Source organism: Staurois parvus, unplaced genomic scaffold, assembly GCF_062004578.1.
Source record: "Staurois parvus isolate SC_StPar_1 unplaced genomic scaffold, SC_StPar_1.0 ptg000203l, whole genome shotgun sequence".
NCBI lineage: Eukaryota > Metazoa > Chordata > Amphibia > Anura > Ranidae > Staurois > Staurois parvus.
Window position 1 is genome coordinate 648,783 of NW_028317999.1, and position 21,561 is coordinate 670,343.

At 38.8% G+C, this 21,561-nt stretch overlaps 1 protein-coding gene across 27 annotated transcripts in view; it reads right to left on the reverse strand.

Moving 5' to 3' along the window:
* DTNA (dystrobrevin alpha) overlaps positions 1-21,561 on the reverse strand; it is a 339,219-nt gene that overhangs the window by 75,284 nt on the left and 242,374 nt on the right. For 14 of the 27 annotated variants that reach the window (XM_089678322.1, XM_089678323.1, XM_089678320.1 and 11 more), the window contains 4 exons: positions 19,369-19,493; positions 6,326-6,406; positions 2,712-2,801; positions 485-562 (listed from right to left, as the gene is read on the reverse strand). In XM_089678322.1, coding sequence (XP_089534448.1) covers positions 485-562; positions 2,712-2,801; positions 6,326-6,406; positions 19,369-19,493 — 374 coding nt within the window. The remainder of the gene's footprint in view (positions 1-484; positions 563-2,711; positions 2,802-6,325; positions 6,407-19,368; positions 19,494-21,561) is intronic. The other 13 variants (XM_089678332.1, XM_089678339.1, XM_089678334.1 and 10 more) reach the window with 4 other exon arrangements.

Here is a 21,561-nt window from a genome sequence, read left to right on the forward strand (position 1 = left end):
GCTTATACTAAAGCCATTTATCACATTGCTAGGGCTAGGTATGAACTAAAAAAATTTCCATATGAGAACAAGAGAAGGCTGGGAAGAATGTGCTTGAGATCTGGCAGGCTTACAAAATTAGGCCAAAGATCAAATTGGTAGGCACAGTAATCCTTTAGCAACCAAACCAAATTAACTTTGCTGAACTCAGACCAATATTGTATCCTCACTGGTTGCTACGTATACTGGGCTTGCACTGTTATACTAAACACATCCCACAAGGGTCCTGTATAAAACGGGAGTAAGTGATGGTATACTTTTTATGAAACTTTTGCTGACTTTATTTATACAAAGCTTGGCATACAGCATTGCAATAATAATAAAAAACTGCATCCAACTAATAACCTATTAGTCTTAATTAGTGGAACTAAAGCAAACCACTGCATGTTCCAGAGGATGTTAGTTGTCCAAGTGCAGCTTTTTGCACCACACAGCTGTAACTTACCCCTTTCCTTTCAGCAGCACTGGAGCTGCCTTAGCCAGCTGCCGACTCTGTACTATTTCTGGGGTCTTTTGGGAAGACCTGTGTATCATGACAACGCAAAAACCACAAAAGCACAGAGAAAAAAGTTGCATGACATATTTGTTAAAGGGATTTGTGGCACATTTTAGAATGGCAAGTTCTCAAAAGGCTATAAATTTAGTGGAAACAGATACAACATTAAATAAATACAGAAAAGAGTTGGGATAAAGAACAGACTCTGTCTGCAATGTTTATCCAAGCAAGACTAAAACATATAATGATGCTGCTTTGTGTTGCATGAAACAGATGAGAAAGCTATTTTCTGCCAATGACTTCAACTTGTATTCTAAATCATCCAGTAAATGTGATACATTCAGTTACCCTTGCAGTAATAGGTTCTAGGATGGTTTCCTCCTAGGGTTCTTTTCACATTCACACAACAGCACATCCGTTTATCTGAATTCTTACATACTGAAACCACAATTATATGTTCTATCTTACAAATAAGCTATGATTCCAGAACAAGTTGCCTTTTCATATATGAAGTAATGAACATGCAGAGTTTATTCAGCCAGTCAGTGTTCGGAATAACACTAATGTATAACAGGCATTTCCATTTAGCAACCTGACTGGACCTTAAAACTAATTTACAGCAGTCTCAGTAACAGAAGATAGTCAACGCTTGGTTATAGCTCATTCTCTCTGCCAAAGATTGCCAACCAACCTTCTTTGCAAATCTTTGTTGGGAACCTATGGCATTTGTATAGATTCATTCAATAAGGTACTAATGTAGGATCTTTAGAATGAGGTGTTTTTTTATTCTTTCCAATAGACCAAGGTTTCTCAGCCAGGGTTCCATGGAACCCTAGGATGCCTCCAGAGGTTGCTAGGGGTTACTTGAGCTACCAGTAATTTGTGCCTCTCAGACAAGTTCCCACTGACATCATTGGTCTTAGCTATCTGCAAGTGGGTATTTCTTCTTAATGTCCACAAGTGTAAGGAGCATTCTTCCCACTGACCATTACGCTAATTTATCAAGAGTTGTAGATATAGTAATTTTAGGAGGGGTTCCCTGAGGCCAGAAAGTAAATTTGAGGGTTCTTCCATGTTGAAAAGGTTGAGAAAGGTTGCTAGAGACAGATACATGTTTTGATATAGGATGTAGATGTTTTTTTATAGGAAAAAAGTCAATTACATTTTAAGTCCAAACCCAGTTTAAATTATTACTATGAAATGTGCACTATACAGTGTACTTTTTGATAGTCACTTACACTGGTGTATGGGAAGTGTATGACAATGGTTTCCATGTACTTTTCTTTTTTACACAGCAAACATGACAAAGGTCATAGGAATTTAAGTGACATTACAGCATAAGCCAAGGTTCTCTATTATAGCAAGATCCACAATTCAAACAAACAAACCAAATAACCAAAAAGTTATTTGGCAAAAAGTGCTGCCATGAAGTGTAACACAAACCAAAACTTAAAAAAAAAATACAAGGGTTTGCTTTAATAGAACCATGCATTATGTTCTCCCTTAATAGAAAGAGAAATAGGAATGCATTAAGATAAAAAAAAATTTTTTAGCTGTAGTATCACTTTACAAAATACAAAAAATAATGTTTGTTTCCAGTATTTGTACATGTGTTTGGTTAAGACAAAAAGGTCTCCTTTTAACATGTTTTGTAAATCTGTTTATTTGCTAAGGTTTTGGCTGCATGTTTCATTGCTCACAATTCAATGCATTCTTCTGTGAAGCAGCATATAACTTCAGGGCAGATACAAAAACCAAAATGAAAATTTGCTGAATTTTATGTAGCTTATGCCAAAATATGGTATTTCAAAATGAACATCCAGGCATCAAGAATCAACACCAGCAAAACACACCTAAAAAGTGTAAATTATATTCCGCATTTAATTCTAAGAGTTCTTAAGATGGTCCAGAGAAATAACAGCAAAATATAATGTACATGTCTGAGGGACAAAAGCATATAGGAGAACACCAGATTTACTTTACCTGTTATGTTTTTAGGACAAACTTGCACTCTAGACAACTTACAGTATGTGCTAACTTACTATGTAGTCTACTTTATTGTGACAAGCAAGAAGCTACTAGGGTTGCAGGCTATAAGAATCTAGTCAAGGTAGAAATAGTTAAGTGTGCAGTCAAAAGCACTAGCTAGGTTAGTATTTGGTTTTCTTATACTGACCGTGGAATGCTCTGCAGTTGGCTTACATACAGCTTTATCAGAGAATGCTCATCTGTCACAGGACTAGTTAGGCTTACAGTGTCAAGTAACCTGAATGAGTCAAACAATGGAATCTGCAATTATGTTGTAAGAGTCGCATGCATGTTCCAGGAGTAAGTGCAAAAAAGCTTCCACGATGCAACACAATGTTAACATAGTAAAAAGTGCAGTACAGTGTGAATTTTAAGGCATTATTAATTTCTACATATGTTCTACATCATTTTACTAATTACCCTATGCCTCCTAAAAATGACATTTCCTCCACTGCAGTCCTTAGCATCATTCCTGCCTGTTTACAAACCTCTGATAAATGTACCTCTTCCTTGCCTTTTGCCTCCCTCTTACATATCACCTACCACGTATCTCTTTCCATACACTTACTATTCTCTTCCCATTAACTGTTATTTTTACAGCTCCCTTCCTGCTACCACTTTCTTTTATATCAATATCCTCCCCCTACCTTCCTCTTCCATACATTTGTTTTCCTTCTTATTGCCATTCTATTGTTTCTTCCCTCCCACCATTTTCTCTTTGTGCTCTACATGCCACCACTTTCTTCTGCACAGCTTCATTTCTCATTTCCTCTTTTACTTTGTCTACTTCATTCTTCTACATTCATTGCTTCATTTCTGTTTTCCTCCTTTGATATTGCTCCATTCCTGTTTTTTTCTCCTTACATATTGCATCACTCATCTTACTTCTTCCATACTGCTTTATTTCTTGTACCTACTTCTTCTATACTGCCTTATTCCTCTTGCCTACTTCTTCCATACTGTTTTATTCCTCTTGCCTACTTCTTCCATACTGTTTTATTCCTCTTGCCTACTTCTTCCATACTGCCTTATTCCTCTTGCCTACATCCTCCATACTGCTTTACTGCTCACGCCTACTTCTTGCATACTGCCTTATTCCTCTTGCCTACATCCTCCATACTGCTTTACTGCTCACGCCTACTTCTTGCATACTGCCTTATTCCTCTTGCCTACTTCTTCCATACTGTTTTATCCCTCTTGCCTTATCACTTCCATACTGTTTTATCCCTCTTGCCTACCACTTTCATACTGTTTTATCCCTCTTGCCTACTACTTCCATACTGTTTTATCCCTCTTGCCTACTTCTTCCATACTGTTTTATCTCTCTTGCCTACTACTTCCATACTGTTTTATCCCTCTTGCCTACTACTTCCATACTGTTTTATCCCTCTTGCCTACTACTTCCGTGCTGTTTTATCCCTCTTGCCTACTACTTCCATGCTGCTTTATCCCTCTTGCCTACTACTTCAATACTACCTTATTCCTTTTGCCTACTACTTCCATACTGCCTTATTCCTCTTGACTACTTCTTTCATACTGCCTTATTCCTCTTAGCTCCTTCTTTCATACTGTTCTATTCCTCCTCATCTCCTTCTTCTATAGTGTCTGGATGGAATCATAATCATTATGCTGCTTTGTGCTTTTTATATTAATAGCAAGCATGCAGTCTGCATACTGGATTTCATTAGAAGCAGTCAGAGTGAGTTCTTAGTTTGGTCACTAAGCATTGAAATGTTCATGTTCCCATCATAACTGCAGTGTTTTATTTTGCATATGTACAGATTATGAAAAAAATGCATAGTTATCACTTAACATGGAACAATAGCTCCTTAGACAGAAATGTGTAAATCAAAGTGTGAAAATGTTATCTTCATGATATCAGACCCACACACAATAAAGCAGCCTTTTTCAACCAGGGTGCCTTTAGGTTTCTTCAGGGGTTCCTTGGCAAAATGCCTAAAAATTGCCCCAAAAAATTGTATACAAGCCAGCAGGTGGATCAAGTCAGCCTTTAGTTATACAAAGTCACAGGTTTTCATTGTGCACCATTTACCACCTTCCAACCACTGGTGTCATTACAACCAATGACATCATTGGTTGATAAGGAGGATGTCAGGTGCCTGACATCATCCTTGTTTGCACATCCCCTGCCCCATCCATCAGCACTGGGGTCACACTAGATGAGTAATAGAGAGAAACACTGCAATACTAGTCACTACCAGTGTGTAAAGGTGTACTTGCTTTGGAAGAATAAATTACATTGGGTGTCCTACATTAGTGGATGTTGCTGCATTATGTAAAACCTTTCCTTTAGTTTAAACATTTAAAAATGGGGTGCCTCAATATTGTGCAGAATTGTAAAGGGTGCCTTGACTGAAAAAAGGTTGAGAAACACTACAATAGATTAACCATATGGCGGGCTAGGTCAACCAAACAATGCAATATTTGCTACAGACATCACTGTGGCAAGACATGTCTTAGGCTGGCCATACATTTTACAATTTTCTTGTACAATATTCTTTCAGATTTACAAAAACCATATAATATGAGGTCAAACCTAAACACTTTCAATTTGTATGCAATCAGGTAGTCCCTTGCACTACATGGTTGAAGGTAAATCTAAAGGAAATTGAATAAGAAAATTGTATAATGTATGGGCAACTTAAGCCCTGGTTCACACTGAATGCGACTTTGACATTGCGCTACTTTACTTGAAGTAGCACAATTTCAAATCCGCAGATCAATGCAATTTGTACTTCCAATTTCACTGCAGCTTGCAACTTCTTTTAACAGATGTCAATACAAGTCGCAATGAAATTGGAAAAAAGTAGTGCGTGAACTATTTTTTAAATCGAGCTACTTTAGATCGCACTCATTAAGACAGTACCATAGAAATACATTAGATGCAATTTAAGGTCTGCAGCTCAGTGGAATTTGTACCTCAAATTCCACTGTGGCTTGTGACTTCTATTAACAGAAGTCAATGCAAAACGCAATAAAATCGGAAAAAAAGAAGTGCATGAACTATTTTTGAAATCAAGCTACTTCAAATCACACTGATTAAGACAGTGCCATAGAAATACATTAAGTGTGACTTCAGGTGTAAATCGCATGTTGCACATTAAGTGTGTAAACTAGCGCTAAATGTCATAGTAAACCCTCAGTTTTAGGCACTTTCAGCAGCTGATTTATTCAGGAGCTAGCTGGGGTAAAAATGGTAACAAATAGTTTATTGGGGAACGTTTCTTTTATTGTGCTCAATGTGTTAAGCTAAAAAAAACACTGAGGATTTAATACTACTTAAGGCTAAAGTAATGGCACTAACTTCACATTTGCAGTAGCTCACCAAAAGGCAGTGTTTAATACAAGGCTAAATAGGCAAATTAAACTGATAGATGCATGTTAATTTACTCAATCATTTAACCAAGAGACGTGTGTGCCATTGAATTCTGACAGCGGGACTCCTCTGCTCTCAGAACACACTGATCAGGGCTGCAGCTGCTGATCAACAAAAGTCTTTGGACATTCCCGTTAGACATAGGTCAGCTGCCAAATTACTGTTAAGCAGCAACTGCCATGGAACGAAGTCCAATAGTCTGGATACACTTTACTAAGAAAACGTTTGTTACATTTATCCAAATAAAGGACTGCTATGACAAAATCACATTTTCTAATTACACTATTTACACTAGCTATCTTTTTAGCTTTCCCAGGCAGAATATGTATAGATATTAATGGCAAAAAAAATCCTGAGGTACTTACATTTTGTTTGAAAAGTGACTTCCTGAGGGAACAGAGTGGGAGAAGAGTGTGTCATTCATGCTGGTAACTGGTCTGGGAGGCCTATGGGAAGGAGACCGAAACAATCTTCCTTATTCATAATTCCATTATAATTTATTCATAAACGCTTAGCATTTTGCATGTTGAGGTCAACAATGTTCCTTTGATATTGATCTGAGGCTTCCAAAAGGTGTTCTTTCCTCTCTGACCCAGTTTAATTCCATAAAACATTATGATCCAAGGACCCATAACTACTAAAATAAGTAGCCTATATGGGCTAGTAAATTACAACTTGTATACTACTGATCTCATCTAAAGCTGTAGATGACTCACTTGTTTTTGATCAGCCAGCAAGCTGATTGGAAAAAAAAATGAATTCCCACATTCACACAAGAGACATGTGTGCCATTGACAATGCTCCAGCTGCTGATAAAAAAAAAAAAGTCTTCTGACATTCCCATTAGACAGAAGTCAGTCGTTAGATAGACTTCTGTCAAGTAGGAACTGCCATGGATCAAAGTTTGGCTGGTTCCTTCTGAACCCGTCGAATTTCAATCCATCTATGGCCAGCTTTAGTTCAAAAGCACAGATTCTGCCATTTGCTGTAAAAAAATTAACCTCCTCAACAAGCGACTTCTACAATGCAAGTATAGCATTAGAGTGTTCCTAAACCCAGAACCCTGCATTCACTATATCTGGTTTCTCACAATTCACAGAACATGGAAATACAATTATTTTAACTGCTAAATATATATGTTCTCATCAGCAGTTATAGAAGTCTTGTGACTTCTATCAGTGTCCAGCAGAGCACTAGTTAAAGCTTGTAGGAGGAGTTTTTATTTTCCTCTCACTGTCCTATGAGACTGCATGACCCCTGAAAGTCTGTCTGGACAGTGCTGATTGGCCCTGTGCGGATCCCAAGCAGAAAAAAAAAACTCTCTATCAATACACACCAAACTGAGCATGTACAGCTTGCCCCCAAGGCTCTGTTCCATCAGAAGGTGCGTCGGAGACAGTGGAAGAATAGGAGGTTCAGAGAAGACAGGATTAAAGATCCTTTTTACACAATTCAGAGGATTAACCCCTAAAGTTCCACAATGAGTATAACAAGAATGCTTTACTGCATATACAGACTGATTTTACTGTTGTGGGTTTAGTAACACTAATTGTTTAAAAACAGAAAAAAAAAAAAGCTCTCCAAAAATACACAGATTATATATTACCACGCTCTTCTGTCACTTTAAATGAAAAGCCTATATTAAAACATAAAACACAGTGCAACCTCTACAGGATAATAATGACTACATGTACAGAATGGATTGAAGTCAATAAGCAAAAAAACACAATAGGGAAAATTCAATAAAGCCAATAATCCTTCTTGTTATTGTACTGTGCCAAATTTATGAAGCATATGCAACACTTTTGGTAATGATAGTGAATCCTGCATCAAATTTAGGCCACTCTACAATGCGCCACGTTTACATTGTGCTGCACTGAATGCAACAAATTAAAAATAAAATATCAATAGTTTGTATTTTACGAAAGTGGAGCTAATTAAGACCAACTCTCTTTTGGCATACAGAGAGAAACTGGTGCAGACAGATTTTGTAAAACTGTTTTGCATGGATTCTAAAAGTGGTGCAGCAGGAGCCAAATTCAAGAACAAGCTCTAGACAAGTACATGAATTTGGCACATGTTGCACCACTTTTAGAACACATGACAGACGCTTTCTCAAAATCTGTCTGCACTAGTGTTTATGAATTCCACGGTATATATCATATATCACAATACTTACCAAGTGTCCCTTTTGCAGCAAGAAAATTTAAAAGATATATAAGTGTATATATACTTATAGTAATGTATACACATTTGGTTTTTTTAAGTTTCCAAACATTGTAAACCAATATACAGTACAACGCACAACATTGTTTATCAGGCAACACTCAGGTAATTTTATTTATTAGTTTGTGTTTGGAAATGATAAAAAGATGTAGCATAAATTAAAGTAAAATACTACTCTGTAGTCTTCTCAAAGATGAAAGCCTTACCCTCTATTTTGCACAGTTGTACAAGTTCCTTTCCTGTACTAAAATGGGTTACTCACTGCACACTGTAAGCTTCTCACAGTGTGCATAAGATTTTACATAGTTATTCAGGTTAAAAAAAGGCACAAGTCCATCTAGTTCAACAAACAGCAAAGAAAAAAAAAATAGAAAACCTCTATACACAATATACCCATAGTTGAACCAGAAGGCAAAAAAAAAACCAAAAAAACACCATTACAGCATTACCTATTAATGTTAGTATCCAGTTACTATCAACTGAGCTGGCAAGAACTAGGTCTTGAGGGTGTCTATTCCACATTTTCACAGCTTACTGTGAAGAAGCCGTTCTGAGTGTGGAAGCTAAATCTCTTTTCCTCCAGACGTAAAGAGTGCCCCCTTGTCCTCCAACAACCTGAAAGCGAATCACTATATGGACCACCTATGATATATATATATATATATATATATATATATCATATCCCCCCCCCCCCGATTGCCTTTTCTTAAGAGAATAAATTCAGTTCAGATAATCCTTCCTGATGAAATTGCATGCTCCAAATGCTTGCCACGCCTACTGCTGCTGTACCTGCAGCTGACATCACTCCTGCAGGTCCTGTGGATCTACACCACCCAGGAAGTGCTGGGAGCCACTAGCACAGCCAAGGACAGTGCATTGGAAACCTGCCTGCAGCAGAACCAGCCAGGAGTTGCACAGCGGTTGATACCAGTTTGACAAGCGCTCATTTGACTACTACTATTGTGTATTACTACTATTGTGAGTTGCCAATTTTGTGGAAATAAATTTGTTTTTATTGCTGCACTTAGATGGCGCTGTTTCTCTCCTTTTTATGGTTCACACAGAGTCTCTTCTGGCTCTTTTTGAATCGGCAGCTACTGAGTCAAGCATTGCTGGATTATCCTTGAACCACCTTTGGACTTTAAGGACTTTACTTGTGTGGTTCATTTACTAGCCAATACATTTGGTCTTTTTCTTCTTAGTGCGCCAAATATCTATCTTATTGTTGGTGCTCTCTACTCTCCCCTGAAGTCAGCATTAATGGTTACAGAGCTTTATTGATTTGTGCCTTTTAAATCTGCCTGGAGTTCAGCTTTAAAACCATACCAAATATTTTATTTTTTGCGCAGGTTTTGAAATCTTTATACATAAGCATCACAGTGGTGGTTTATACAGTGCAGTATTATAATATGGTTTGCACATAACTTCATCAATAAGGGGGATTTTTTTCCATACTCTTTGTAATGGCGTTTTGGTAGCACAGGAACATTATGATACAATCTCATGTCATTCTGAAGGTATTCAAGCCTGGACAGTAGATATTTCTGCCGGAGTGCAGGCTAGGCTTTTAAGTAAGCAATCCTGAATTTACAACCCATTTCTCTGCTACATATGGTTAAAATGCATACTAAAGAAACCCTAGAACCCATTACAGCATGGGAACTGACCGCACGTGTTAAGGTCATAAGGAAAGAAAAGTAATACATGAAGTAATGAAGATCATAAATGAAAAGCAAGCTTTCAGAGGGCAGAGACTAGCTGCAATCATGTAATGGCTGAGAATTATGTGTGAATTACAGGAGATAAAGTGTTTCATAAGACAGGCCTGGTGCCAGCATTCTCCTCTACAATGACATATTTGGTCACCTGAGCAATTTAAGGGCACTGGTCATATGTTCAAAGTCTGTTCATTCATGTGTCCTTGGCTTTTAAGGATTGGAGGTCACTAGGAGAATCAAAACTCAAACTTGCAGTTACAGAAATCCTTTGGCTTTGTGATATTTTTTTACATGCATGTACTAAAGGGGACAGCCAATGTTAATGGTATTAAAACCTTAATTTTATTTAGGATGTAATGACACACAAGAGGTGCTTATGTCTTTAGATCTCACCCATCATAATGAAAAAAAAAATGACATGAAAGTACACGTTTAGTTAGCTTAGTGTAAAAAATTAAAGTGATAATAAAGGTAATTTAAAAAACAAAAAACAAACATGTCATACTTAAAGTGTTACTAAACCCATGACACTGCATTCACTATATCTGGTCTCCCACAGCACACACAACATGGAAATGCAATTATTTTAATAAATATAAACTGCTAAATACCTTTTCTCATCAGCAGTTAGAGCAGTCTTGTGACTTCTATCAGTGTCCAGCCCACCACTAGCCAAAGCTTGTAGGAGGAGGTTTCTGTCTGCTCTAGAAGGATTGAAATCCCCTGACCTCTGTCTGAAGAGTGCTGATTGGCCTTGTGCTTATCACATGCACTCTCCTAAGAAAAAAAAAAAACCTCTCTAGCAATACACACCAAACGGAGCATGTGCATGCCTACGGTTCAGTCAGGAAATAAGTGGTGGTTGCCTGAAAAAGGGGAGGAACAGAGAAAAAATGCTAAAACAGCCTTTTAATACAATACAGAGGATTAACCCCTTAGGTTCCACAGTGAGTATAACAAGCATGCTTTACTGCATATACAGACCCATTTTACTGCTGTGGGTTTAGTAACACTTTAACTGCTCTGTGCAATGGTTTTGCACAGAGCAGCCCCGAACCTCTCCTTCTCGGGCCCCCCCGATGGCATTCCTAGCTCCTCCCCCCTGCTGAGTGCCCCCATAGCAAGCCCCTTGTGAGTGCTAGCTCCGCCACTCCTCACTGGCTATGACTGACAGCAAAGGAAACCAATGGCTCCTGCTGCTGTCTCTGAGCCACTGCTCTCATGCACATCTATGGATTGAGATCAGGCTCAGGTAAGTATGAAGGTAAATTACCTTCAGCGTTTAGAATCACTTTAATGTACAGGTAACAACAGGATTTTCTTTTTTGCTAGGGCTTCTTCACACTATTCTTATAGGTGTAAAAACCAGGTCCTGTCAGTTGCAGATGTAGCATCATAAACAGCTAGAAATGTTGCTACTTTAAAGCTATTCTTTAAATTTCGAAACAAACGATAGTCAACAGTGCCAAATCTGATGAATAAGTAAGATGTTTTGTGAGTCTAGAGTGCAGATCAATCAATGGCAGCAGTGTATGAGGTGGGATGGTCATAAGAAGACACGGCACTTAAAGATTTCAGCACCTTTTCACAAATTGTGAATAATGAGTGCTATACATAATTTTGGAGCCTTTTAGCTGACACAATAATGTATATATTTTTGTCTTCTGATTGAACTTGATGGACATACTGCATGGGCTATTTTAACCTGACTTACTATGTACCATTCTCTGCCAAAATCATGAAATGAGTAACAAACATTTTTAGACACAATAGACTCAATTCACAAAGCAAACACAGCAGGCTAATGATCTTTTTTTGTAATAAAAATGACAGTTATTTCAGCTCAAAGCTAATGAGACTTGACAGCTACAGTCATGAGGCTGAATATAAAGAGCCTTAAAGTGGAAGTCTCATCAAAACCTAACTAAGCTTAAACCTGATCCCACCCCCATTCTAACCCCTATAGTAACTACCCTTTAAAGGAAAGATGTATATACTTACCCTAATCTTAGGGCGCTCCAGTCAGGTCATGTGACCAGCCTCCCAGCGCTGGCTTCAGGAGAGAAGAGACACAGCTGATAACAGATACCCATAGTAAGCCTATGGGTGACTTCACCACCCAGGCACTGCAGCCATTGTCTACTCTATCCTCTCCTTTGAGACCTACCACTGGGGAGATCACGTGAATGGACCCTAAGTGCCCTTAGAATTTTTAAGTAAAGACATCATTTCTTTAAAAAAAAAAAAAAAAATCAGCTTTTTTGCTAGAAAATTACTTAGAACCCATAGACATTATATTTTTTTTTTGCAGAGGCCCTAGAGAATAAAATGGTGGGTATTACAATTTTTAATCTCACACGGTATTTGCCAAGCATTTTTCAAATGCAATTTTTTGGGAGAAAATACACTTTAATGAATTATATTGCACACTAATTTTTTTGTTAAAATATAAAAGATGATGTTACGCCGAGAAAATCGATACCTAACATTTCACGCTTTAAAATTGCGTATGCCTGTGGAATGGCGCCAAACTAAAGTACCTAAAAATCTCCATAGGTGACTCTTTAAAAGCCTTTACAGGTTACCAGTTTAGAGTTACACAGGAGGTCTGGAACTAAAATTATTGCTCTCGCTCTGACGTTCGCCACGATACCTCACAAGTGTGGTGTGATCACGGTTTCCATAAGCGTGCATCAAAGACAATCGCTGACTGCAAATTTTAACACCAGGATGATGCCTGTAGCAGTGACGTCCTACGGGCAGGAAGTGGTTAGATGGAATGAAATTCGACCGGTTCAGCAGTTATGATCAATGTATGGCCATCTTTAACCTGATTTTAAAGCTTTGTGAATTGAGCCTTGTGGCCATAACAGATCTTTCTTGACAATCTTTTAACTGTACAGCAGAAGGGACACTGATTTCATGAGTACATCACTCTAATTTTTTTGAGCAGTGTATAATGAGGTTTCTGTATAAGGGAAGAAAACCAAAGGAAAAGGAACACTTTGAAAACACATCAGATCTTAATGGGGAAAAATATCATGCTGGATATCTATACTGATATGGACTGGGTAAAGTGTTAGGAATGTAAGGATGCCCCATCGTTTGATGGAAATAAAAATGATCGACCTACAGAGGACTGAATTCAAAGACAACCCGAAAATCAAAGTGTAAAAATGATGCAGCAGGCTAGTCCGTTTTGCTAAAATTTCATTGCAGCAAATCAAAATGGTACTCAGTAGTTTGTATGGCCCCCATGTGCTTGTATTCATGCCTGACAACATCGGGGCATGCTCCTTATGAGATGATGGATGGTGCCCTGGATTATTTCCTCCCAGATCTGGACCAGGGCTTCACAAAGCAACTGGACAGTCTGAGGTGCAACCTGACAATGTCGGATGGACCGAAACATGATATCCCAGAGGTTTTCTATTGGATTTAGGTCAGGCGAGTGTGGGGGCCATTCTGTGGTATCAATTCTTTCATCCTCCAAGAACTGCCTGCATACTCTTGCCACATGAGGCCGGGCAGTGTGGTGCACAGGAGGAACCCAGGACCCACTGCACCAGTGTAGGGCCTGACAATGGGTCCAAGGATTTCATACCGTTACCTAATGGCAGCCAGGGTACCATTGCCTAGCCTGTAGAGGTCTGTGTGTCCCTCCATGGATATGCCTCCCCAGACCATCAGTGATCCACCACCAAAATGGTCATGCTGAATGATGTTACAGGCAGCATAACATTTTCCAGACCCTTTCACGTCTGTCACATGTGCTCAGGGTGAACCTGCTCTCATCTGTGAAAAGCACAGGACGCCAGTGGCGGAACTGCCAATTCTGGTGTTCAATGGCAAATGCCAATCGAGCTCTATAGTGCCAGGCAGTGAGCACAGGGCCCATCAGAGGACGTTGGGCCCTTAGGCCACCCTCATGAAGTCGGTTTCTGATTGTTTGGTTAGAGACATTCACACCAGTGGCCTGCTGGAGGTAATTTTATAGGGCTCTGGCAGTGCTTATCCTGTTCCTCCTTACACAAAAGAGCAGATACCAGTCCTGCTGACTGGTTAAGGAACTTCTACAGCCCTGTCCAGCTCTCCTAGAGTAACTGCCTGTCTCCTGGAATCTTCTTTGTGCTCTTGAAAGTGTGCTGGGAGACACCACAAACCTTCTGGCAATGGCACGTATTGATGTGCAATCCTGGAGGAGTTGGACTGCCTGTGCAACCTCTGTGGGGTCCAAGTATCGCCTCATTCTACCAGTAGTGACACTGACCCTAGCCAATTGCAAGACTAGTGAAAAACAGTCAGAAAGGATGAGTAGGGAAAAAAAACGTCAGTGGCCTCCATCTGTAAAACCATTCCTGTTTTGGGGGTCATCTCATTATAGCCCATCTAGTGCACCTGTTGCTAATTTCATTAACATCAAAGCAGCTGAAACTAAATAACAACCCCCTCTGCTACTTAACTGACCAGATCAATATTCCAGGAGTTTAATTGACTTGATGCTATACTCTGATTAAAAAGTGTTCCTTTAATTTTTTTGAGCAGTGTGGTTCTGAATGAACACTACTCCCAAAGCAGTCACATTCAGTTACACTTTTTAACTTTCTTATAACTTACTTTTAACTAACTCTTATTATGTATACATACCATGGATGTAAAAAGTGTACACACACCTTGAAACCAGATTTTTCAGATGGAAAAAATTTAGAGCAAGATAAATCACGTCAGAATTTTTTTCCACCTTCAGGCTTTGTTCACACAAAACAAGCAGAAACAAGATGGAAACTGACGCGCAGATTTCACGTGCAGAGATACCAGTTTACATCAGTTTTCATGCACGCTTCAAAGAGTTTTATACACGTTGCACGTTCCTGCGCAGAAAAAATCTGCACGTGATTCTAGTATTGTGATTTGATCAGGGCACATAGAGAACAACTGATTTTGTTATGCCCTTGCAGAAAGTGTGCAGAAAAAATTACGTCTCTGCACCATGGTGTGAGCAAGCCCTTAATGTGATGTATAATCTGTACAAATAAATAAAAAAACAAACTGAAATTGTTGTTTAGAAAAAAAAAAAAGATATAAATAAAATAATGTGGTTGCGTAGGCGTACACACCCTCTTATAAATTAGGGATGTAGCTGTGTTCAGAATTAACCAAGCACATTCAAACTGATGCCAAGCAGTGATCAGTACGCACCTGCCATCAAATAAAAGTGACTCTGATTAGGCCCACATAAAGTTTGGCTATTCTAGTAGGATTTTTCTGACATTTACTTAGTTGCCTCTTTCACCAAAAGCCATGGTCTGCAAAGAGCTTACAAAGCATAAAATGGATAACATTGTTGGAAGTTATCAGTCAGGAGAAGGTACAAAACATTTCTAGGGCATTAGATATACAATGGGACACAGTGAAGACAATCATTACCAAGTGGAGAAAATGTGGCATAAACATGACATTACCAAGAACTGGAAGTTCCTCCAAAAATTATAAAAAAAAAAAACAAGAAGAAAACTGGTCTGGGAGGTGCCAAAAGGCCTACAGCAAAATAAAGAAGCTTCAGGAATTTCTGGCAAGTACTGGTTGTGTACTACATAGAAACATAGAAGAGTGATGGCTAAAAAAGGCCGACTGGTCCATCAAGTGTGCCCGTTAAACATGTGACAGCAACCTCCATTATTCTTAATATGTTTGGGCTGTGGATTAGGGTGGCAGAACAGAAGCCTTCTCTTACTGAGAAAAACATACAAGCCCAGTTACATTTTGCAAAAATCTACATTACGTCTGCCAAAAGCATTTGGGAAAATGCATTATGGTCTGATAAGACCAAGAATGAACTTTTGGACCATAATTCTATAAAGTATGTTTGGCGTAAAACCAAAACTGTGCATCCCCGAAAAACTACCATACCCACAATGAAACATGGTGCTGACGGTATTATGCTTTGGGGCTATTTTTCTTCTGCTAGATCTGGGGTTTTAGTCAAGGTGGAGGGATTTATGAATAGTTCCAAACATCAGTCAATTTCAGCAGAGAACCTTGAGGACTTTGCTAAAAAGCTGAAGAAGAGGAATTTCACCTTTCAGCATGACAACGACCCAAAGCATACTTCCAAATCAACAAAAGAATGGCTTCACCAGAAAATCAACGTTTTGGAATGGCCCAACTAGAGCCCAGACCTACATCTATTAGAATATCTAGGGGTGACTTAAAGATGGCTGTTCACAGCAGATGCCCTTACAATGTGACAAATGTGTACCACTTTTGCAAGGAAGAATGGGCAAAGATTCCCAAGGCGAGATGTGCCGTGCTGATAGACTCATACCCGGAAAGACTGAATGCTGTCATTAAATCAAAAAGTGCTTCAACAAAGTATTAGTTTCAGGGTGTGTATATTTGCAACTACATTACTGTTATGTTTTTTATTGAATTGGACATATTATAGGTCACATTAAAGGTGGAAAAAAATTCAGTGATTTATCTTGGTTTGATTTGTTTTTTTACAACTCAAAATCCCAGGGTGTGTAGAATTTTTATATCCTCTGTAGGTATGATTTTTCTGTGACATGGGGAAGAAGCGAAAGCCAAAGACTCATGGGCACCTCCTTGTATGTACATCAGACCAGCCATATTTTCTTATTACATATGCATGCTTTATTCCTGCTGACTCTTGCATTTTACTGATCTGTCTGGCTGAAAACTCTCTGTGGCATTTGCAGTGGCATTTTCAGAGCAATATCATAAATTGGCTGCAACAAGTGAGAGCAATGTCATACTTCAGCCACCTAAACATGAACATTTTTTCCAAAAAATTACTATCTGCAGAAAAATGGTATGCACAGCACACTGCTCTAAATGGTGAGTGTGGACAGATTGCTATAACAGTCGGAGGGTCTTAAAGGTTTAATAAAACTCTAACAGAATTGGTACAACACTTAGCGCAACCATTTTTAAAAACATGAAATTCTTCTAATACATGTGTCTACCTTAGGGCCCATTCACGCTAGTGCAATTCCTGTTCACGTGCAGTTCTGTGCAGTGTGATTTTAGTCCATTAATTTTGAAAGGGCTGAAATCACATTGTACCAAAAGTAGTCCATGCACTACTTTTTGAAACACCTTGCAAGAAGATCGCATGATACTTTTGTAAAATGCTATCCAGTGCATGCTGCTGCGGGCAACCACAGTGCATCTGGACTTGCATTTGGAGTGTCATTCACTTTGCACTGACCCCTGCTGCAGATTGCAAGGCCAGTGCGATTCAAATGCAATGCGGGAAAACGTGCGGGAACGCAGGTTTCCCACACTGCATTCTAGTGTGAATGGGCCCTTAAAGAAGAACTCCAAAAAACAGCTAGCAACCAACACCTGAGACAATAAACACTTAGGTCAGAAGTGTTGGTGGTCAGTGGCTGGCTGAAACAGCCATTCAATTTGGAATCCATATAAACATCCCCCAGTTAAAAACAAATTACAACACTGTGATTAAAGAACACTATGCTGCAGTCCTCACTCCAAATCTTCCCTTTGTAAGCAAGATTACTGCAGTGCTGGGATGAACAGTTCCACACAAAATTCTATCACTGGAACTTGACATATTCCAAAGATGGCATAGAGCTGGAAACCCCCTTATTTCCCAGTAAGTGAAGGTAATTATAGGTTCTGCCAGATTAATACAATTCCCATTCACAATATATTTCATATAACTGACCACCATTACTAATGGTAACAAAACATTAACTGGAAAGCATCCCCGGCTATTTGTAAAATTTTTGTATTGTTAGAGGATAGTCACGAATCCCAATATATAATCCAAGCACGTGCCTACACATGTATGACTCCTGTAAGCAGCAAAGTAAAGCTGGGCATGTATGTACAGTTTTTTTTTCTGTGGGTAGAATAAAAAAACTGACAGAACCCTACATCAACACAAGTGATGTTGATGCAGGGATCTCCCCTGCCATGCAACTGTATTCTGACAGGGCCTAATGGCTACAAGTGCTGATCGAATGCTAGTTTTGCAGCATGATAGACTCGCTTCTGTTGAACAGACAGTGGTACACACATATCAAAATTCAGCCGGTTCCGGCTGAACCAGTCAAATTTCAGTGTGTGTGTACTGGGCTTTACTGAAAAGTTATGTCAGTCTTTCAAAGCAACGCATGAGTGAACATTTTAGCAGCATGTTTAATAGACTCTCAGTGTTCAACTTCCATAATCCTAATGTTAAACCTGAACCTAAGGGGAACTCTAATGGTAGCCCTAATCCTAAAGGGAACACTAATGGTATCCCTAACCCTAAAAGGGAACTCCAATGGTAGCACTAGCCCTAAAGGTAACTTTAATAGTAGCCCTAACCTTAAAGGGAACTCTAATGGTAGCCCTAAGCCTAAAGGTAAGTGTAACACTAATCCTAGGGATAACCCTAGGTTTGCCCACGCAGGAGTTTCAACTTCACAAAGCAAACAACTGAAAAATGACAAGCCCTTGTCAGCAGCACCACTGTTCTTCTTGGTCTCCTTTCACTTTCCAGCAAACACAAAATGCCAAACTGCCTGTACATGCTTCTGCCTCGAGACACCCCATCTCACGGAACCCAGGCTCTGTGTCTTTATCATCATTTCTTTGGTTCTCTTACTTGCAACTTTGTTTTGCATAGATGCCCACTCTGACCTCTCAATAAGAGCTCACCTGGCTCCTGTGCTGAGACCTCAGAGCCTGAGGAGCAGAGCAGAGAGCCGGAGATTGGTATACTTATCAATTTGAGTTGTACAACATACTTATTTTGTTTAACTGAACTTGCAAAAAATGTAGCTTTTTCCTGGCCAGGAAAATGGCAGCCAACAATCCCAAACTGCAGTTCTGCATTGCAGTATCATATATTTGACACTCAGTTAATTTCCTACATCTGCAGGTCAGCTTAGTGGTGGCTGATTTAGAACTGCAATGATCCACTAATAACATAGCCATACCTCTGCTAGTGCTAGTTAGCTAGAGTCCACCTTTAAACATATCTACTGCTAAATCATCAGTTTCTGGCTTTCTAGGATTAAGTGTATTTTAAATAAATCCACCATATCGTTCTTATGTACTCTAAAATAAAATGGTGCCTTTTGTTTGTACTGTAGCCCATAGCCCCCTCTAACATTAAAGAATAACGATAGAAATGTGTAATGCCACAACATACAAACGGATTTTATTCACTTGTGACCTTGCTGTGAACATGTTGCTCGGCAGCATAAAAGATATTTAATACAAAAGGCTTGTTGCAATCTGTTTTCAGGCAAGCATTGAAGGCTACACACAATGCACAGCACATACAATACACAGCAACGTACGGAACTGCTGCCCCTGAATAAAAACCCTAGTTCATGACTTTATAAAACTTTTAGAATGTGCAGAAGTTCACCTACAACTTTTAATGGAAGGAACGTATCTGGAAAGCTGACAGGTGTGATACTCACACAATGTGAGCCAGGTTTAGAGGCTTCTCCGGCTGATCGGGAAACATTGGGTGCAGAGGCTCGCGACTGGAAGCACAGCTTAAAGACTTGCTAAGTGCATTAGTAAGCTTCTTTGCTGGAGATTTCTGTAAAGAACAAAAAATAAAAAATAAAGGCATGTGGGGAACCATGGCGATGTCCTAAGAATACTTTCGTGCTCAATGGCGCCGGCAGGCACTCTTTGATTCCAGTGTGTGGCTTCCACTCGCATTTTGAACGCGTGTGCAATCAAGACCCTAGCTTTTGGGGTTTTTTGGTATTATATAATGTTCATCTTTAATAATTAACAAGATTACGATAAAGGTTTTCACTGTACAGTCTCAGTATGTTTTTTTCTTGTTTAAAAATAAATGGTCACCACAAATTCTGCTACCAGTGTATTAAAGGTGAGTCAGTGAGTGAGTGGGACCACTGGCGGGGAGCACAATTTATGAGTAGACACTTTAATAGGAAGAATAAGCACAGACACTATTAAGAGACTGCAGAGTTTGCACTAATTTTATGGACTATTGATGGTGTCACCATATAGATTTTTTGAGATTTTGAGTGTATTCTGGATATTTAAGGTAGCGCTCATCTACCTAAGTTTATATAATTTTGAGAGAAAACACCGAAAGTAGTAGCAGCAGCCATTATTTATTTATATGTATTTGGTGTTATTTATTTTATTACATTTTTTGAACAAGGGGATTTATAACATAATTTTCACTAATCCTAAGCGCAGGATATAAGCTTTTGTTTTGAAACCAATAATATGGTCAGCATTCACATTTGTCAACACAGTTAGACAAGCTCATTTAAAAGCTACCTTTAATACACTAGAAAACAACACTTTAACCTGCGCTTAGGTATAAAATTATTTGGTGACTGTGTGCACCAAGCAGTATTAGTATACCTCAATAAGTGACTCAAAAACAAACCAACCAAACATCAATAAAATAAATAAATAGATAAATGAATAAATCAAAAATACCTTGCACTCACATTAAACAGAACGATTCCAAGCATAAAATGCCAAACCGGAAGTGACGCACCACCGCCGTGCGCTCCACCAGTCGGATATGATGTCACCACGCCTCACACTGACGCATTTTTGTCCCTCCCACTGGACGTCTTTAGAGGTACCTGAATGCGTCAGTTGTCGGCCGCAGTGACGTCATTTCTGGCTGGTGAAGTGCACATCAGTACATCACTTCCAGTTCGGCATTTTATGCTTGCTTGTTTTTATCAATACATGGAATTACACTATATGGCCCCCTACCTTTACTTATTACACATGTGTATCCACATTGAGTGATTGCTGAGTTGGATGATCCTGTTGAATGAAAAGCATATTCGTACTGAGGTGGACTACAAGTACCAGCAGAACCGGGACCTTCTTAACAAGCTCAATAGACTCTTACTTAGCATTAAGAGTTCACTGGAGTTGGTGAATGAGTGGAACCACAGGCGGGGAGCATAGTTTATGGATTGACATAATACGAATAAGCATGGGCACTATTAAGAAACTGCACAGTTTGCACTAATTTTATGGACTATTGATGGTGTCACCATATTGATTTATTGAGACTGATTGTATTCTGGATACATAAGGCAGCGCTCATCTACCTATGTAAATATAATATATTACTGGTTTACACACTTGTAGTGAATTGTTCCCCATAAGATAAAAAAAAAATATTTTAAAGAACTTAAAATGATTATCGATAATAAAAGCAAACAAGAAAAGCGGTTATCAAAGAACTACTTCCAACAAAAATGGAAAATGTTTAGTATGTGAAGGAGATGTATATTAAAAAATATGCATGTAAAAGTATTCAAATTAGACAATTGATAATTATATGAAAATACAACCCTTACTATGTTAGCTGCCAGATTTAGTGATAAGAAGGACAAAACTGACAACTGTCATTTTCCTTCTATGGTATTCCTGTACAACTTTTCAACTTGCTACTATCATATTGTCTTCTAAAATATTCCATTCGTAAAACCACATTCAGATATTTGGTGGCGCTAATAAGATTTTGAAAACATGGCGGTAACTTTACAATACCAAGCTTCCACTCTACTTTTCAACTGCTAAACAGCAATAAAACAACAAAAAGGCAAAATGATCTAGTATCCCTACTACTGAATTTTAGCCTAAATCTTCAA